Below are 19,256 nucleotides of genomic sequence, written 5' to 3' on the forward strand. Positions count from 1 at the left end.
ACAGTTGTAAGAAAAAAAAAAAAACCCAAGGGTACAAAAAAAAAAAAAAAAAAAAAAAAAAAAAAGACCAGTGGAAAGATGTCTTTATCCTTTGTTAAAATATCTGAGGGAATTTGCTAATATTTAGAGACTGTATTAATTTCTCTTGTCATTTTTCTTTAACATAGTAGGTTTTAGAAGTAATTATCTTAGAAATCACTTTTCCTAAAGACCAGTTTAGCCACTGCTACCTATTTTCATTGAACAGACTAGTTCCTTACAAAGTATTATCATTTTACTTTCACAGCAAATATTCTACAGGAAGCAGAAACATTTATAGAAAGTATTTCTATATTCATAAATACCAATAGCATGTGTAAACTTTGAGGTTAAAATGGGAATTCCTTAAGGAAAAGTTATTTTGTTTTTATTTTCATGAATACAAAACACTTCAATACTTATGACATCCTGTTATTCTAAGTATGCCTGTAAAATTTTTCTAACTCATTCTTTCAAAATGCTAAAAAGTAGAAGTTGATGATTTATGATCTGATACCCAATTGCTTACTAATGGCAATACCAGATACCATTCATTTTCATGGCCCTTAGAGGTATTTGACATTACTATAATTCATTTCAATTTATTTCATCATGAAATTCAATGAGATTTTTTTTATATTAGCCATATGTAAAGGGACATGTAGCTCAGAATCTGTTTTTAAATAATGAACCCCAAGTAGAAGTAGAATCTACGAAATGGAGCTAGAATATGCAGGTTTTGTTGTCTGACCAATTCATATTCAGATTCTCCTTTCCTTTGATTATGTTTAAAACCTCTCCAGCTCTACTAGGTCCTTCCAGTATTTAAATATGGCTGAAGTTCTCTCATTTAAAAATAATTTCTACAGGAATCACAGTTCCTTCTCTAGTTATTGTACTACTTTCTCCTTCAGAACCAAATTTCTCCATTGAATTTTCTGCACATTTTGATTCTTTCCTCGATTTCTCTTCAAGCACTCCAATTCTGTTTCTACCTCCACTAATCAAATCAGTTATTTGCTAAAGTTACCAATGACCTCCATAAACTACAATACGATGGTCATAATTTCATATTATTAGCTTTCTATATTAGTCAGAGTCCTTATCTGCAAACACCAGAAACAAATCTGGGATAATTTATGTAGAAAATTTACTGAAAAGACATTGAGTAGCTCATTAATCACAGATAAATCTGGAGGAACAAGTTTGAAAAATGGATAGAGCTAAAGGGAGGTTAGGAAACCCAAATTTGGATACAGCAGTGGGCACCAGCCCAGGTGCGGGATATTGACAGTAATCAACCTCTGGAAACTGAGTGCTACTGATTTTACTGCCACTGCCACCAGAACAGGACCTCTACCATCCCTGCTTCTTTGTACCACTAACTCTCCATTTGAAGGCCCAGGTGAATATAACTAATTGCTTAGGCTTAGGTCATGGGCCCAACATCCTTATTTCACAGAGGCATTGGGAAGTGAGAGTCTGGAATTTTTGACTTCTGTAGTAGAAGTTAGTTGCCCACCAAAACTCAAAAAGAGAGTAAACATAAAACATTTCTCAACATAAAAAAGGGGATTAAGATGCTGAGTAGTCAAAACAAAAACAAAATAAATGTTCAACACAATCTCTCAAGATTATTAGATATAGTTGATGACTTTCTCCTTCTTGAAATATTCTTTCTTAGGTTTCCATGACATTACTCCCTTTTTCTCCTATCTATTATGACCACTCCATCTCAGGCTTCTTTGCAGTCTTCTTTTCTTCCTTTACCTGACTTATAAATGATAGAATTCCTCACAGCTCAATTCTGAAACATTCTTTCCATTGTTTACTTAATGTTTGTGTTTGGTTTTTTTACTTCATTTGCTCCCCAAATCCCTTCTCTATCTTGCCATTTGTTCTGGGAATCTGAGCTTCACGGACTGCATCACCTGGGTTCCCTTGTCCTCTGACTTCCAGTAGGGGTTGGCCAATGGAATGCATTACTAGGATACTAAAAGGTGGGAGGAGAGCTAATACATTTATTTCTTCCATTGTCTCTTGGCTTTGGCATTCTGCCAGTGGTTGGGTTACTTTTAACTATAGCTCCTGTGAGGTGCCCTTTTCCGTAACTGCATCTCAACTTGCCTCTGAACTTGACATTATTTCTTTCCTTTAACCTTTCAGGTGTAAGAGTGATAATTGTTTCTTACTGTTAGTAGTCTCTAAGTTCCCCCAACATCCTTTATTGGCTGTCTTAACCCTGTCTCTTCAAAATTCCAGTTGAGTATTTCATCTACTTCCTAACAAGACTCTGACTAGTGCATTTTTTTTTATGCTGATGATTCTTAAATTTATATTCAACCTCCTCCCTGAGCTCTAGCCTACAATATCTAATTGCTCACTTAACATCTCCACTTGAATGTCATAACCCTGACCATAAAATTTGGGCCTCTTTCAGTGTTTGCTTTTTTTGTGATGGGTACCACTGTGCATAGAGTTAGAAACTTGCATAAGTTAAAAATTAGGAAGTTATCCTTGATATCTCTCTCTCTCTCCCTCACCTTCCATAATCAAATATCAAGTCCTGTTAAAGTTAACTCCTAAATACTATCTAAATCTATCCACTCCTTTCTACTTCCAGTTCACCAGTATAGTCCAAACTATGAACACTGTAGCCCGAAATACTGTTATTAGTCTTATTAGTCTCTTGCATCTAATCTTTCCCTCTTCCAATCTATTTTTCATACTGGAGCCAGAGGAACTCCTTTGAAAATGTAAAATTGGACATGTATGGGGTCATCAATGGGTTTTTAATGTCTTTAGATAATGTGCAATATCCTTAATATGTCCTTTAATATCCACCATGACGTGGCCCTTGTATGCCTCAACAGAATTAAACTCTATCACTCTACATCTTGCTCACTAAATTTTAGCCCTAACTGGTCTTGTTCTGGTTCTTCAAACACATTATGTTCTTCCCAGCTTTGCATATGCTATGTCTCTGCCTAGAATGTTTCCTTCCTACTTTCCCCACCACAATTATCATTCCTAATTTACTAACTCTTACTTACCATTCAGTGTCATCTCTCTCCCTCTTCCCTCATATAAAACTTATAAAATTATAAAAATTATAAATTATGTAAGGTATAATTGGTATAAAGTAAATTGGCATAAAGAATATACCTGGGAAACCATTATCACAACCAAGATAACACATCCACCACCCCTCAAAAATGTTCTTTTGTCCCTTTGTAAGCCATCCTTACCACACCTCCCCACATACATTCTCATCTCCAGAAAACCACTAATTTGCTTTCTGTCATTACAGATTAGTTTACAATTTCTAGAATTTTGTATAAGTAGAATCATACAGTATGTGTCCATTTTTGCCTACTGTTTTTCTTTTTCATTATACTCCTTTGTTTAGCCATTTACCTTTTGCTAGATTTGGGTTGCTTCTAGTTTGGGGCTATTACAAAGAAAGCTGCTATGAATATTCATGTACAAGTTTTTATGTGGACATATGCTTTCATTTTTCTTGGCTAAGAATAGGATGTCTGGGTCATATAATAGATGTATGTTTAATGTTTTATGATATTGCCAATACTATACAGGAAAACTGATATAGTATGGAGTCTTCTGATCCATTAATTTAGTACATATACCACTTATTTAGGTCTTCTTTAATTTCTGTCAGTAATGTTTTATAGTTTCAGTACACAGGTTTGCACATTTTGGGGGTCAGATTATCCCATTTTGACACTATTGTAAGTACTGCTTTTTAAATGTGAATTTATCATTGTTCATTGTTAGTATATAGAAATACAAATCATTTTTGTATATTGATCTTGCATCCTGCAACCTTGCTAAATTTACTTACTAATTTATTTATTTATTTTTTTTGTAGATTTTGAAGGATTTTCTATATAACCATGTTGTGTGTGAAAAAAGATAGTTTTATTTCTTCCACTCCAATCTGGATAGCTTTTATTTCTTTTTATTTCACTGACTAGAACCTTACTGTATTGACTAGAAACTCAAGTACGGTGTCGAATATGTCATAGAAATGTGAGAGAGTAATAAATATATCTGTAGGCATAAAGGGCTTCAGAAGGTTTGCCTCGCAAACACCTACATTGAAAATACCTTTTGGAGGAAGTACTCAAATAATAATAGAAACAAATACAGTAGATTCTACAAGGGATATTGAAAATAACAGTGACCAAATAGCTTAATTAAGTTTGCTACTCTCTTAAAAAAACAAAGCAAATAAAAATAGAAAGTAAATGCATAAAAACTAAAAGTAAAAATTCAAGGCAATATAAAAAAATGGTAAAGGTGAAGAGTAGTTTATAAAAACAAAAGGACACGAGAGCACACATAAGTACTTGCTTTGTTAGAAGAAAGATACCGATAATGATATGTTAAATAAATCAGTAGTTACATAAATACATAATTGATTCTTAAGTTTAATGGCACTACCACAAGAATATCAACCAAAAAAAATGGCCAACTTTTAAACTAATGAAAGAAAATTCAGTTTATACAATGAGTATCAGGAAAGAAAAAAAAGAAACAAAAACCTAAAAGCCAGTACGAGACAATAAAAGTACAGAATGAAGATGGCAAATATTCTTAAGAGACATTTTAGGTGTATTCTTTCTAAGATCTGGAGCAGTAGAAGGATGTCCACTATTGCTGCTACTGTTTAATATAGTATTGAAGGTCTCTTCCAACTTACGTGGAAAGAAAAAGGAAAGAGATGAATCTGTCATTATTTGAAGATAATATTATCTACCTAAAAACTCAGTAGAATCACAACAGTAAATTATTAGAAATAAATAAAATAAGTTATATAGAATATAACTTAAATTAATAATATTTATTTAAACCAGTAAAAACTAACTAGAAAATGAAATATCAGAATATACAAGGCCTTGATTGAGGGGCAATAGTGCATATTGAAAGAGCAAAGAATATGGTGTCAGACTACCTTTGCAGTTATATCTATGAAAGTGACAATATCAGTGCCTTGGCTGGTTGGTTGGTTATTTACTTATTTAAATTGAGGTATAATTGACTTCGGTTTCTTCACATATAAAATAAGGATAATAACTGCATCTATCTTACAAGACCGTAAAGATTAAATGAGTTAACACAAACACTTATATAGTATCTGACACATACTAAGCATTATACGAGCTTTTGGCATTATTATTATGGAGAAACTCTTATAGGACAATAGAAGATAATAAGAATAAATATTTCATCTCTTAGATAACTAAAATGATAAGATATGAATTTTCCCCAAATACATCTATAAATTCAAGGTAAACCCAATGACAATTCAAGGTTTTGTTTTCTTTTTAAAGAAACTCGGCATTTCAAAAGTACGTGGTAGAAGTATAAAAAAGGGGGACTTGCCCTACTAAATTTGAAGACATACTATAAAGCCACAGTAATAAAAACAGTGTGATAATACAGAAAGATCAGAGGTCAGCCAACTGTTTCTGTAAAAGGGCAAGAGAGTAAATATTTTAGACTTTACAGGCTATTGGTCTCTGCTGCAACTATTCAACTCTGTCATTGTAGTATAAAAGCAGCTATATGTAAACAAATGACTGTGTTCCAATAAAATTAATTTATGAATACTAAAATTTAAATTTCATGTAATTATCATGTGTCACAAAACATTCTTCTTTTTATTTTTTCTGCCATTAAAAATGTAAAAACCATTCCTAACTCATGAGCCATACAAAAACAAGCTAACTTGGTTCACCAGGTATAGTTTGCTAATGACTAGCACAGACTGCTGATATATATATGAGAATGTAAACAGAGCTGGCTGGATGTTTTGTTTGCCTTTCTAGATCCAATCTCTGCCCTTCTCAACCTGCTCTATGACCCAGCAGGCTCCCTTACTCTAGCTGCTGGTCGGTGATATATAAAGGGGAAGTGGATGGGAAGAAGCCCACCCTGGTACAGGCTTTAAGGGAGTGCATTGTCAGTAGTAATTTTTAAAGTAATTCCTTTTCATCATCAGACATTGGTAATTCTAAACCATGTGAGTAATAAAATACTTCTCCCCATCAGGGAAGACTGTTCCTATTATCAACCTTATTTGGTGATTAGTTTGGCTAGTGGGACATACTGGCACAGGATTAGAAAACGGGAGAAAGAGATTGAAATTTCTGCTCTCCTGGATCCTCTCTATTTGCTGGGTTGCAGTGGATTGGCTGAATCCTTCTAATGAAAGTCTCAACTCCTGTGAAATGGCTCCCTCCTATAATGCAAACTACTTTCTCCAAATTTGATCATTGTTCTTTTACCTTTACCTCTTTAGTTCTAGGGGTTGTAATGTCTCCCCATTGTTGCTAGCCTTTGGGTCCCTTCTTGATTTCCCTTAGCCTTGCTTACATCTTTGTAAGTTTATTAAATCCTCCTCAATTGCCCCATTTGAGCGTGCCATTTGTTTTTAGTTAGACTCTGATATGGTAATTGAGTTACTGTCAAGGCTTAAATGTTCCAAAAGTGGCTTAACACATTTGATGAACTCAAAACAGAGTTAGGCTGGGTAGCCCCTAAAATTTTGCTTCTTTATGGTCCTTATCTATAAGTTTTTATATGTGTAAAAATGGCATAAATTATTAAAAATATGGGTTATTAGATATAAAATATCCAAGAGAATATACCCATTGCCATCCTCTAGAAATCATAAACACAGTTCTAAAATAGTTATTATTAAATAAATGATTGGCTTAATCTGAGCCAATGTCAAAGCTAAGAAAGATAGAAAAAATATCTATGGTTTAGCAAGGAGACACATATGTAAAGAATAAAAAGCAGAGATATTCAATCTACTCACAGGAATTCCCTGTTTTCCTGGTAGGCCAACTTTTCCAGGGTTTCCTGAAATGCCATCTGCTCCATGATATCCTTGCATGCCTTTTGGCCCAGGTAGGCCTGGAAATCCCTTGGTAATTAAAAATTACTGGGTTATAAAGAGATGCTATACAGATAATTAAATGACAAATACCTTTATATTTATGAAGAGGGATGTTTACATTTTAACATCCTGTCTTAGGATAAATTTTCCTGTTTCTTGGATTCTTTAATGGTTTACTACTTGGATTCAACAGATGAGGTAACTGTTTTTAAAAGTTTCCTAAACAAATATGCAAAGCAATCAGCAATTTTCTGTGTAATGTTTTCAGTTTTAGTATAATTCTCCGGTATTCCTCATTGTGCCCATGCTTTATCCAGCTGTAGAGAAAAGATCAGCTATATGCACCTGTCTGCTTAAGATATAGGCTGTCATATACCATCTGCAAAACCTTGTATTATTTTCTAAAGAAACAAATTATGGCTCTTTTTGTAGCCATTTGAATTAGATAATTATATTACTGAGAAAAGGTCTGAACATTTTCTTTCTATCTTGGGCAACTGGATTTTATCTGGAGGAATCTCTCATCTGAATGTGTTATAATTTACGTTTATGTAGTCTATTTTTTTTTAACCAATCCAGGCCACCCAAAGCAGGCATATAGCCCTTGGCTAGGGGAGACTAGCAGGAAGTTTTTGCTAATAAGCCAGTCAATACATATTTGCCTGGCCACAGAAGAGGAAACTGATGGCTAAGGTAAAATTAATTTTTGTTCTGTGATGAAAGTGTTTAATTTTTTTTCCCTAAGACTTTCTATTCTATTCACCAGAAAAATGAGACCAAGCTTTTCAATTAAAATCCAGCTCATGTCCTTCTATTCATGCTCGAAGATCTCTGACCCTTGTCACCATTTAGTCATAATTCCAAGTTCCCTGTTTTTTAGTGGTTCACCATCAGAGAGAGTAGCATGAGTCCACAGAGAGGGCTCCATAACACTAGAAAATAGCATCCTCCAATCGCATAGACTTAGATTTAAACAGTATGCTTGGTTTTGAGCTAATGGTCATATTGTGTTCCCTCTGTGTTCCAGCATGAGTTTAAATTTTTTTTTTTGAAGACAATTTGATTTATCCAACACTTGTCATAATTGGCCCCAAACTTTTCTGCTTGCTAAAGTTGCCAATTCTATTAAGAAAAACAAGAAAGATGAAAGCTCTTGTTACTTACAGGAATCCCAGGTTTTCCAGAAGGACCAGGAGCTCCTTTTTTCCCCTTAGGACCCTAAAAATGTAAAGCACAGTTGTCAACTGATTGTAATAAACTTAATTAAACCGAAGGCAGAACAAAAAACCCTGAGACCTGGATGCTACAGCAAGTACTGCCAATAACTAGTTTTATATCACTAGGATTGATAATTAACTTTGAATGGGAGTCATTTTCTTCAACTGAAACTGAGAGAATTAGATCAGATAATCTATTAATTTCCATTTAACTCCAAATTCTAGGATTTAAGAATTTAAATCAGAGTTCTAAGGGGGAACTGAATAGATTATTTAACAAATGTCCCCACATAGAGGCAAGGCCTTTGTCTCCCTATTGAAAGTGGCTAAATGCTTATTTAATTCAGTAAACATTTACTGAGTATTATGTATCAGGAGTTTGTTACGTGCTGGGAATGCGAAGTCAAAGTTCCTGATCACAAGGCACTTATAGTGTAGTAACAGACATAACACAGCAAGCCTAAAATGTGCTACCTGGAAGCATTGAGAAGAACATACTTGCGAATCAAAGAAAAGATATTTATTTCCCATGGAACTGTTTGTTTTTCCATGTGTGAGATGTTTTAAATCATAATTGATTCAGCAGTAACTGGTCTGCCAAGATAGTTAGAAACTTCACCCGTGCAAATCATGCCATTATTCTGATGATATCCTAAAATTATTTTAAAATGAAAAATGTGGAAAAGAGTGACCTAGTTCACAAATAAAAAAAGAAGCATATTGTCATTACGAGACACATTTCTCAGAAGTCATCAAAAGTTCTCACAAACAGAATAATTCCACCAAAAAGGGATGTTGTTATTCAAATCTGAAGATAAATTGTGCTAAAGATTCAATTTGGTAACAATACCAAAGCAATTTCATAAGATATTACATCTTCTAAAAATGAGCTTAAACATTTTAAGAAGAAATAGTTTATCTAGTCAAAGAGAAAAAAGGCATTTTATATAAGAGATAAATATCCGACTTTGTTAGAATTTGGTAATGAGGAGATATATGACTCAAGGATTCTACTTCCAATTATTTTACTTGCCTTAAAAAGTCACTAATGTAAAGTCTTTCTAAGTGTAAGGAAATCAGAAAACAGGGTAGTTGGTGACTTGGGTTTAGCTGAAGTAGATACAATTTCTGGAACATATGATCCTTATAATAATATATATCTTTCAGAAGAAAATAAAGAAGTAAAATAAGTAATAGTTTTATTAAAAAATATTCTGATTTCAGTTATCTTAAATAGCACTAATTAAATAGCATGAGTCATGATAATATTAAAATATGTTAAACAGTGTGTTTTTTTCCTTCGTAGTATTTCTTTTTATGTAAAGTGATAAAATCTGTTCTAGATTCCTGAATTTCAATAGTCCTCTGAAAATCATGGTGAGTTAGAGGATATAGTAGTTTGAGAAGAATCTATTTTTTAAAATACAACATCCCCAATTTTGAAATATTAAACATCTAATTTTATCAGAAATCAAAATTATAAAGGATTCAAGTCATAAAATTCATGCCATAAAGAAGAGATTTGGAAGAATTATATTAATGTAAGAGAAATTTTCCTACCTAAGGGGATATAAAGATCTTCAAGTTGGAGAAAGGTAAGAAGAGAAGCAGAGAAGCAAGACTGTTAAATACTGACAGGTATCTCTGAGAAGAACTGTTTATTCAACTCTGACCTCAAGACTCAAGGTGAGTAGAAAAAATAATACCCCCAGATAAGTTTGGGGATTTGGGCACAGAGTTGATGGCTAGAGAGACTAACGTTCTCATTGAGAAGTCCACATAAACTGCACTGAGTGTCAGCAATAGAGTAGAAATCTCTGCATGAGAGGTCTAGCCCAATTAATTTGAGAAAGACTGAGTCCTGAAAGCACCCAGCATGGTGTGGGGAGCAGCAGAAAGTTACTTTCATGTGGCTCAAAACAGTAGTGCATGGCCCTGAGAGGCCTATGTATGGAGACTGCCCCTGAGATGAGAAAACAGCAGTACATGCCAACATGGATCAAAGAACTTCTGCCTGGAGGGCCAAGGTAGATGCCAACGTGGTAGGATGATGGCAACAGGAGGCCAAAAAGATAATGTGAATAGATGATGACTGAAGACCAAACTCACTTCCCATTCCCCTTTCCCCACCATTGTCACCCAGAATGTAACTGCAAACTTGAAAAGAAAGTAAATGGGGAAAACTCTAAATCAAACTCAGGATATTTGAGTGGTGTCAAAGGCAGTCAATTGATTAGATTTCCACCAATTAGGTTTCTACCACCAAGCAGGATGAGCATTCAGGACAGATGTTAAGTTCCATTATAAAGAACATTAACAAAGTTATACATTAGTTTACCTAAATTTATGGCCTAAGGTTCAGAAATGCTACACATGTATGTATTTTATTCTAAACATTCAAATAATAAAATAAAGAAATTTATATATTATCACAAATTAATTACATTTTGAGATGACCATTACTTTGGGGATTATTTCAGAAGAGGTAAATATCGTGCACCAAAATCTACATATATATGAGTCCATCATTATGAAAACTAGAATGTTATTCAGACTTGAATGGGTTACAGGAAGCAGCTCCCAACAGAATAATACTAAAGGAAAAGTATGACTATGAAATTATTTTTAAAGTGTATTTTGTTACTTGTACTAGGACAATTGTGGCAAAATCTATCCACTGAACACAAAAAGTGTTTAATAAATAATGAAACTGTTTTTATATGTTCAATACAGGAAAGATTTCCTTGTTATAATTACTGTCACCATAACTAAAAGAAAGTATGTCATCTAGAAAAAACATAGTTTACCAATGGAGGTTTTAAATACATAAAAATCAACAAAGTACAGAACATTGGTACTTTTTTGAATTTGTGTATTAAAAAAAAATCAATGTTGGAGTTGCTGTGTAGCTTCATAACTAAACTAAGAACCAAGCATTACTAAACATTAATCTTACACAGAGGTGGTCTATTCAGTTAGAAATTACAGATGTGGACAAAGACAAAGAAAATGAGTTATCATATAAGGTATTGGCAGATGACTAAGTGAGTTGGTATCATAAAAAGGAAAAAAAAAAAGTCTCTGCAACCAATCCCCAGGATTTAAATATAATAAAGCTACGAGTTTTCTATGCTACTTTCAAACTTAACTTACTCATTTTATTTAAAATATAAGTACCTCATAAATCAACAAATTTTTCTGTTCTTGTAATAGGAAAGGCAAAAGAATTTTATATGTAGTCTTTGGAGTGTGTGAAAAATAGTGCTTTCTCTTTTTTTTCTGGCTAGTTTTATAAAACAGAATGGCTCATTCAAAATCACATCCATTTAAAACAGCTTTCCATTCATTGGGATTGTACCAGTTCATAGAATACTGAAGAAGGTAGTCTGATTCTTTGTATAACAAACATTTTTAAATGTGCCACTACAATCTAAATCCTTGTTTGTTTTTTATTTAAATAAAGCTGAAAGACAGTTATTTCAATACTTTCCAGTTCTAACTTTGTTAAAGAAGGTAGCTTTAAAAAGCAAACAGATTTAGAGAGTTAGGCAAGAATTATACTTTTTTTTTTTTTTAAACCAAGAAATGTCAGTTCCCTAAAATCTGGAATTTTGTTTTGGGAAGTAAGTAAGATTTTGGCTTGAGTCAGTTGTTGAAAGCCATTATAAGACAGTTTACTACATTTGCATTATAAAAGTCTTTAAAAAATGCAGTGGTTCTGCAGTTAGTTTTGACTTGCTCTAAATTTTTCTATATAGTACCCACATTCTCATGACAGAGAGTCCAATGAGTAAATTAGTTGGTTAAGTAAAATTAATCAGATATCAAAGTAATAGAGGCTTTTGTATGATAATGAGAGTCAGGAAATAAAGTTTCTAGTGTTGGTTCTGCTGCTAACTAGTTCTGTGATCTTCGACAACTCATAATCTCTTTGGGATTTGAATTTCTTCATCTGAAAAATAAGCAGGCTGTCCACATGATTTTAAAGGGCCATTTCCAAATCTAAAAAACAAATTTAAAGCCTCGCAAAAACAATATGACAGCAACTGGACAAGATCCACCTGGCCAGTGAAGGTGTCCCTAAGTGTGCATGCAATACTTAGTGATTATCCTTGAGCAATTATTACTATTTTAAGTTCTAAGAGGCTTAAAAAAAAAATGTAACCTTGGTAAGCAAGCACTGCCCAGAGTAGGAAAGAACTAGTTCTTCTGTATTATACAGAGTGTAAACTTTGGCTCCTCAGCACCTTTCACCTCTGATAGCCAGGGCAAGCTGAGATTCAGTTGTCTAGAGATTCACTTGTCTAGTAAGAATATTTGATTTTCATTGGCATAATTTTAACTAACAAACATCAAAAAATTTCTTCTTCCTGAGACATTGCAAAAAGGAAAAAGAAAACACTGAGAATGTGAAAATACTAGTTGTAAAAGATTAGAAAATTTAGAATCAAACTTTGGAAAAACATTTGCATCCTTGGGTACTTATTGCAAATATAAGCAATATACATGAAAGCAGTAGCAGTATTCTAGGTTCACAGTTTTCCCCACCACTTTTCTCAACTTGGGTATGAAAAGTTCTAAGTGAAGGAGACACCACCTTCTTTCTCTGCATTTTTTTCTTGTTAAGACTTGCATTTAATGGGATATTTTTATTTATTATTTGTTAGTTCTTGTTTACTAAGGAACTTGACAGGGAGTTTCCAGGTAGATGCCAAGACTATTCAAAATGACTTCTAAGTGAGTGAACACCAACATAGTATCAGATTCAACCCAATTTTATTACTTATCCCCACAAGTGGGAACCACAAGTATGGCTGAAGATTGCTTAACAAATTATGAGAAATATGGTCTCAAACTCATTACTTTTTATATATTCTCACCTAATTTATTATTAAAATACAGTACATTTTAATTTAAAAACAGCATGTCATGAAAAAGCAGGGCAGCAATGAACTGATGGTATAAATTACAAAGTCAGTTGTTACATAAAGTTGAAGCACCATCTATCTATCAGTACACAGGAAAAGAGATGACTAAATTCAATCAGCTAACAGATTTTTAGTTTGCTTGATAACAAATAATTGATTTGTCTGATGTAAAAAAATATTTTAAACCAATCGTGAGTCTGTGTCACATAAACTATTTCTGCCGATACCTTACTACAACAACTAAACAGGTATGACTGATGTGTTTTACTCTGCAATGCTGGTTTTAATATTTGTTGGTATTTCTGCTTGAAACCACAAGGAGATACAATTAATTATTTTGGGACAATCTTAGGCAATTTTTACAAAGCCAGAGTGGACTGCTGGTAAAGGGAAATTTAGATGGCCATCAAAACACATCAAATAACCAATAATCATGTTTCAACACAATCACTGATAAATGCCCTGTTTAGAAGCCTACAGTGATCCCTTCCTCTGAAAGGATGAATGATCATTTAAGTTATGATAAACAGCAACTCCTTGTACCCCTGCTTTCTCAAGTCAACGATAGATTTCAAATTGCCTTAAACAATTTCAACTTACTTCAGATCCTCTCTCTCCTTTTAGTCCTTGTTCACCCTGGTCACCTGGCTCACCCTTTAGTAGGAACCAAAACAGAAAACAGGTATGAAGAAGAGACCAATTAAAATGTATTAACATTAATTATTTTTAAAATGCCAGTATTACAAAGAATGATTTCAAAACATACTGGGGGCCCTTGTTGTCCAGAGGCACCTCTTGGTCCTGGTATACCCACATGACCCTAGAAATAGAAAAGATTATATTATTAGAGTAAACAGACACGTGGCTTAGAGAATAGGGTAATATCACTTAAAATGGTAGCAAAATGTTTCAAAATTCAATTTAAATATCAGAGAGATTATGATTCTCTCTTGGAGATAATGTAGAACATAATAACCACTGGATATTATGGAGACTAGAAAGAATGCAGAGTTTTGTTTTATTTTCCCAAGTAGATTAATGTAGTAGGTTGAATGGTTGCTCACCAAAAGATGACTATGTCCTAATCTCCATAATCTGTGAATGTGATTTTACTTGGAAAAAGGGTCTTTGCAGGCATCATTAAGTTAATGATCTTAAAAAGAGATTACCCTGGATTATCCATGCAGGCCTAAATCCACTGACAAGTTCCTTATAAGAGATACAGAGAAAGAAAAAGACACAAACAACAAAGGAGAGGGCCCTGTGAAGACAGAGGTAGAGGCCAGAGTGATGCTGCCTTAAGGAACATTGTTAGCCATCAGAAACTGGGAAAGGCAAGGAAAGATTCTATCCTAGAGCTTAGGGAGAAAGCATGGCCCCAAAGACATCTTGATTTCTGATTACTGGTTTCTAGAACTGAGAGAAAGTAAATTTACATTGTTTTAAGTCACTCATTTTGTGGTTAAGTTGTTATGGTAGGCTCAGGATACTACGATAGCAAATAACAAAAAGAATAGAGTTTGAGAACAAATTTCCTTTTCCACCTATGCCCACTGTAGAAGTGTGTTGTGTTCTCCATTTTTACAAACTAAGTTTATAGCTGTTTTGATAGATTTATTTGGTTGAAGACTAGGAGTTGTTTCTGTGTATAATGCCAAGGCACATCAAGTGACTCTGACATTCAGCAATCTGTCATCATCCTAGTTCTTCTAAGAAGGAATGCTGATCCACCACATTTCCCTTTCCAAGTGTGTAAACAGAAACTAGTAACAATCCAGGGTCATGTCAGGTGAGAGTTATGCATACAGAATTCTGCATGTAACCTCTTTTATCCCCTTCCCTACTGTCTTCTTCACTTCAGATTCCTTTATTCCTACTTTCTGTTTATTATAGAAAAAGAATGTCCTAGGAAAGATAATTATCAGGCTCATCTTTTTCTAAGGCTAGGAGAAAAACAGATTGCATACACAGGCTAACAATATTTATTTTTACAGAAAGATCAATTGAAGCCTTCTTGTTTGCATTCTGTGAGACAATGATTTTAAAAGGAAATGAATCTTGTTTAAGGGAGTAAACAGTGGCAAGAAAGGCTAGTTTGGAAATCTTTCTATAGCACATGGCCATAACTAAAGAGAAAACCATTATCACACGTGACCCTTACCAGCAAAATACGAGCAAAGTCAGCAAATAACAAAGTCAGGTCAATCAAGAGGGAGCTTGGTACAAGTAAATATGATTATTATAGGTCATTTATAAAACAAGACTCAGGAGAGAAGTGATTGATGAAAAGCTGGAGTTATAGAGTGACGTGAGAGTGAGCACATGAGCAAAGTACAAAACTAAAAACTATGATGGCCAATTATGGCTTTGCCACCACTTTCATGTGTAGTTTTACAGAGAACTTTTTAGAATGATCATAGAAAAGCCAACTGTCTCTCTTGGCTTTGTAAAGTCTGGACACAAATCTCACCAAAAACGAATGTGTTTTTTAGGAGTTTCACTATAATTCTCTTGGTCTTTTCTACTCTAATAAGTATTGGTAAAGACCTTTTTTTTTTTTTTTAATCTACTGTGGTAAAAACTAAATATGTTGTACTAAATCCTATTATAAAGTTTATGAGATGTTATTAATTCTTCCCAATGATATTGGTGGTGGGATCAGTTGGATGGCTGAAGGGAGCTTGGAGAGAATTTTATAAAGGAAGTGATGATAAGCTGAATCTTGAAGGATGAGTATTCTAAGCAGTAGAGAAAGTCACATGGCAGAGGGAATGGCATGGGGGAATAACTGGAGATTTATTTGACAGAACATGTTAAGTGGAGAATGGGTTTGAGAGGGCTATGACTGTAGATAGGGAATCTAGTTGGAAAACTATTAAAATAATTCAAGCAAAAAATGATAAAAGCCTAAACTAAAGTAAGGCAAAGTGGCTAGATATTTAAGAGATCAAAAGAAGTCGCCAACTGAATTTAAGAGATAACAAGAGACGAGAGAAAGAGACAAAGGAAAGGAGAGAGGAAACAGAAAAGAGAGAGAAGAGAGAAAGGATTCATTTACTGGCTTGGGCATCTTGATGTCTGGTGGTATTGTTCACTGACTTGAGGACATAAAAAAAGGAGCATCAGACCTGAGGAGGATGATGATATTATGGTTTGGGACATACTGAGTTGAGGTGTCTGAGATGATATCCAATAAGCTGTTTGGATATATATGTGTGATGCTAAGGAGTGAAGGCCAAGTGAAGATTTAGTACTGTTATTTTATTATATATAAAAAATTAGATGTCCTTTGCCAAACCAAAGTAAAAAGGAGTTTGAGATAGATCATAATTTATTCAATGTATTTCTAGGACTTTGTCTCACACAAGTTTAGCCTGACTTAATCTTGGGTGTCTGCTCTTACCTTTAAAAAGTGAATGTCAACAGTATAATATGCTTATTCCTACCATGTCCTCTGGCTCTCTCAAGCCTCAAATGAATTTATCTTAACCTATGTTAAGAGAGTGACTGTTTAAAGGGTATGAGGCTTCTTTTTAGAGGGGATGAAAATGTTCTGGAACTAGGTTGTATGTGATGGTTGCACGACATTTGCAAATGTACTACCTGTCTCTGGATTCTACACTTTAAAATGGTTGAAGTGGAAAATTTTACATTATGTGTATTTTAGCACAATAAAAAAAGCTTGGTGATAATGCTAACCATCAGTTTACTAGAGTGAAATGATAGTATATACAATATCCATATAGAAAAGCAAACAAAATATAATCTGAGGGTGCAACAGAATAATCTAACTCAAAATAAAACATAATTCCCCTATGTAAATCAAATTTGTGCTTGGAAAAAGTTAACAGGAAACAAGTGTGTATATTCATGACTTTAATATTTCTAAGTAATAAAGTTAGTGTGGTTATCTGGCATAGGATGGGTGTTTAGAATAGAACCATCAGCAAATGGTAAAGTGACCCCAAAGCCTAAAACCATAGGATAGACTAAAAGAAAGAAAGGGGAATCAAACTAGTGGATGAAATATCCAAAACTGAAAACTGCATCAGGAGCATTTGTGGAACGAGGAAGGGGAAACAGACTCCATAATGAGCCTAAGGAAAAGTTTTCCTCTGATGAAGGATTTCTGAAGAACGTATGACTATTCAGAATAATGGGGTGGGGGTGCTTCTTTTGCTGGACAGGTGAAGACTCTTCTTTCAGTAGAATACTTAACTGTTTGTCAGTAAATATGCTGATTCAGCTACCTAGTGTTTTGTAGTTGGTAGAGGCTAAAAGAAGATATTCCAAAAATCTTATCTTTCCTGAGAATGTGTGGAGAAATTATACACAGGAAAAGCTAAGGAAGTTTAAGAAGCTTCTCAAATTATGCTGGAAAGCAGTGGGTTGGTTTCTCAACCCAAAGAAAAGCTAATTTCAAGTAAATCTACCAGATTCTTTAGATTAGGAAACACTTCTAGATACATATAAATTTGAAACAGAAGATGGTCATCACAATAATTTCACAAACATTTAGTGCTCACTTCAACATTTGCTTCAAAGAGAATGTTAGGAAGTAAAAGTTGTTTTTTCAGATTTCAGGCTTGAGAAAATCACTTTACTCAAAATAGTTTTCTACCTACCAGTCATCCATTCAATCTGGGTATCTAAGTCTTCATTTCAGATATGATCACGAAAATTTTACGTAGGGGTATGTTGGATCAAATAGCTCATCAATTCATCATTAAAAATAAATTATGTTTATGTACATGTTATATACTATTATTTACAGGGCTTAAAACAAGACATTCTACAATAAAGAGAGAAGTCATATTCAAAATTGGGGAGCAAAAACATCTGCATGTGAAAAATAATTAGCAAAAAAATTAGCCACAGAAGATGGTAAAATATTTGTGTTGAATGAATTCTATAAATAATAAATACAGAATACAGAAGAGGGAAAGATTGATGTTAGAGTGGCTCAGGGGAAAGGTAGTTTGAAGTAGATTATAAAAGATAGGATTTATGTAACTGAAGATTATATAATATTATGAGTAGGTAGAGGACATTGTGAGCAAAGAAATAAGATAAGAAATATAGGAGAAAGTTGGCATATTTTGTTTAGCAACTGACATTGTAAACAGAAAGGGAAGAGATATAAGGCAGGAATACAGAACATCTTCATCACAATTGTACTAATAAAAATGACACCGAATAAATTCTACACCTACTTTAATTTTGGCTAATGAAGTTGCTCTCAGAAAATCCTTCTAAGAATGGAAGAGGGTAAGAATTGACATAAAGCTTGAGAACATAATGACATTCATCCATATGACAATGCTTTATTGAATTCCTGCTATATACCAGGACATCTATGTTTTCATAAGTGGGGATTTAATGATTAAAAAGACAAGCAAGAGTCTTATTCTCATGGATCTTACATTTTGGTGGGGGAAGATAGACAAAAAAATGTGTAAAAAAGTGGTAAGATAGTCCAGAGAGCATCGAATATCATTAAGGAAACCGAGTAATATGATATAAATTGATGGATAGAAAGGGCAGTTAGAGAAGGCCTCTCAGGAAGTAACATTTCAGATTTGAAAGATGAGAAAAAAGCAGCAATGGGAGGAGACGAAGATAATTCTAGAAGAAGGAACACGTACAAAGAGCTAGAATTCTTTCAGAATCAAAAACAGAAGATATATTAATTTTAATGATGCTTATTTTCACTTAAACTGAGCAGAACCACAGAGAACCCTATTCGGACTTAGTATCAAGGTGTAAAATTTGCAATAATTACCTTACATCCCTCTGCTCCAGGCTCTCCTCTCTCTCCTTGTTCCCCCATTGGACCCTACAGAGACCACATGCAAAAACAATCAGTTTCACAGCTGAGTCTAAGTACTTGTAAATGCAGATGATACAGTTAGTGTGGAATTTTTTTTCTAAAAATATGTAACCAAATATTGAAGAAACAAGTCCAATTAAACAATATAAATTTTCAGATGAGTAAAGTATGTTATACATGAAATCAAAATAACTTGCATTTTTACTTAATGTTAGAATGACTGAAAAAGATTTAAGCAGGACCACTCAGTCACTTAATTCCATTAAATGGAAAAATTATATTTAATGATCTTTTAAAAGTATCTAACAGCTAATCCTACTTTACTGTTCTTAGTC

The 19,256-nt window shown here is 33.7% G+C and overlaps 1 protein-coding gene across 2 annotated transcripts in view; it reads right to left on the minus strand.

Annotated features, from left to right (window-relative positions):
- The window catches only part of COL24A1 (collagen type XXIV alpha 1 chain), a 287,223-nt gene that overhangs the window by 53,234 nt on the left and 214,733 nt on the right, over positions 1 to 19,256 (minus strand). For both annotated transcript variants that reach the window (XM_025052104.1, XM_025052103.1), the window contains exons 43-47: positions 18,874 to 18,927; positions 13,858 to 13,911; positions 13,692 to 13,745; positions 8,111 to 8,164; positions 6,866 to 6,973 (exon numbers count right to left, since the gene is read on the minus strand). In XM_025052104.1, the coding sequence (XP_024907872.1) occupies positions 6,866 to 6,973; positions 8,111 to 8,164; positions 13,692 to 13,745; positions 13,858 to 13,911; positions 18,874 to 18,927 (324 nt within the window). The remainder of the gene's footprint in view (positions 1 to 6,865; positions 6,974 to 8,110; positions 8,165 to 13,691; positions 13,746 to 13,857; positions 13,912 to 18,873; positions 18,928 to 19,256) is intronic.

The sequence above is a fragment of the Pteropus alecto genome, unplaced genomic scaffold (assembly GCF_000325575.1).
Source record: "Pteropus alecto unplaced genomic scaffold, ASM32557v1 scaffold25, whole genome shotgun sequence".
Lineage (NCBI taxonomy): Eukaryota > Metazoa > Chordata > Mammalia > Chiroptera > Pteropodidae > Pteropus > Pteropus alecto.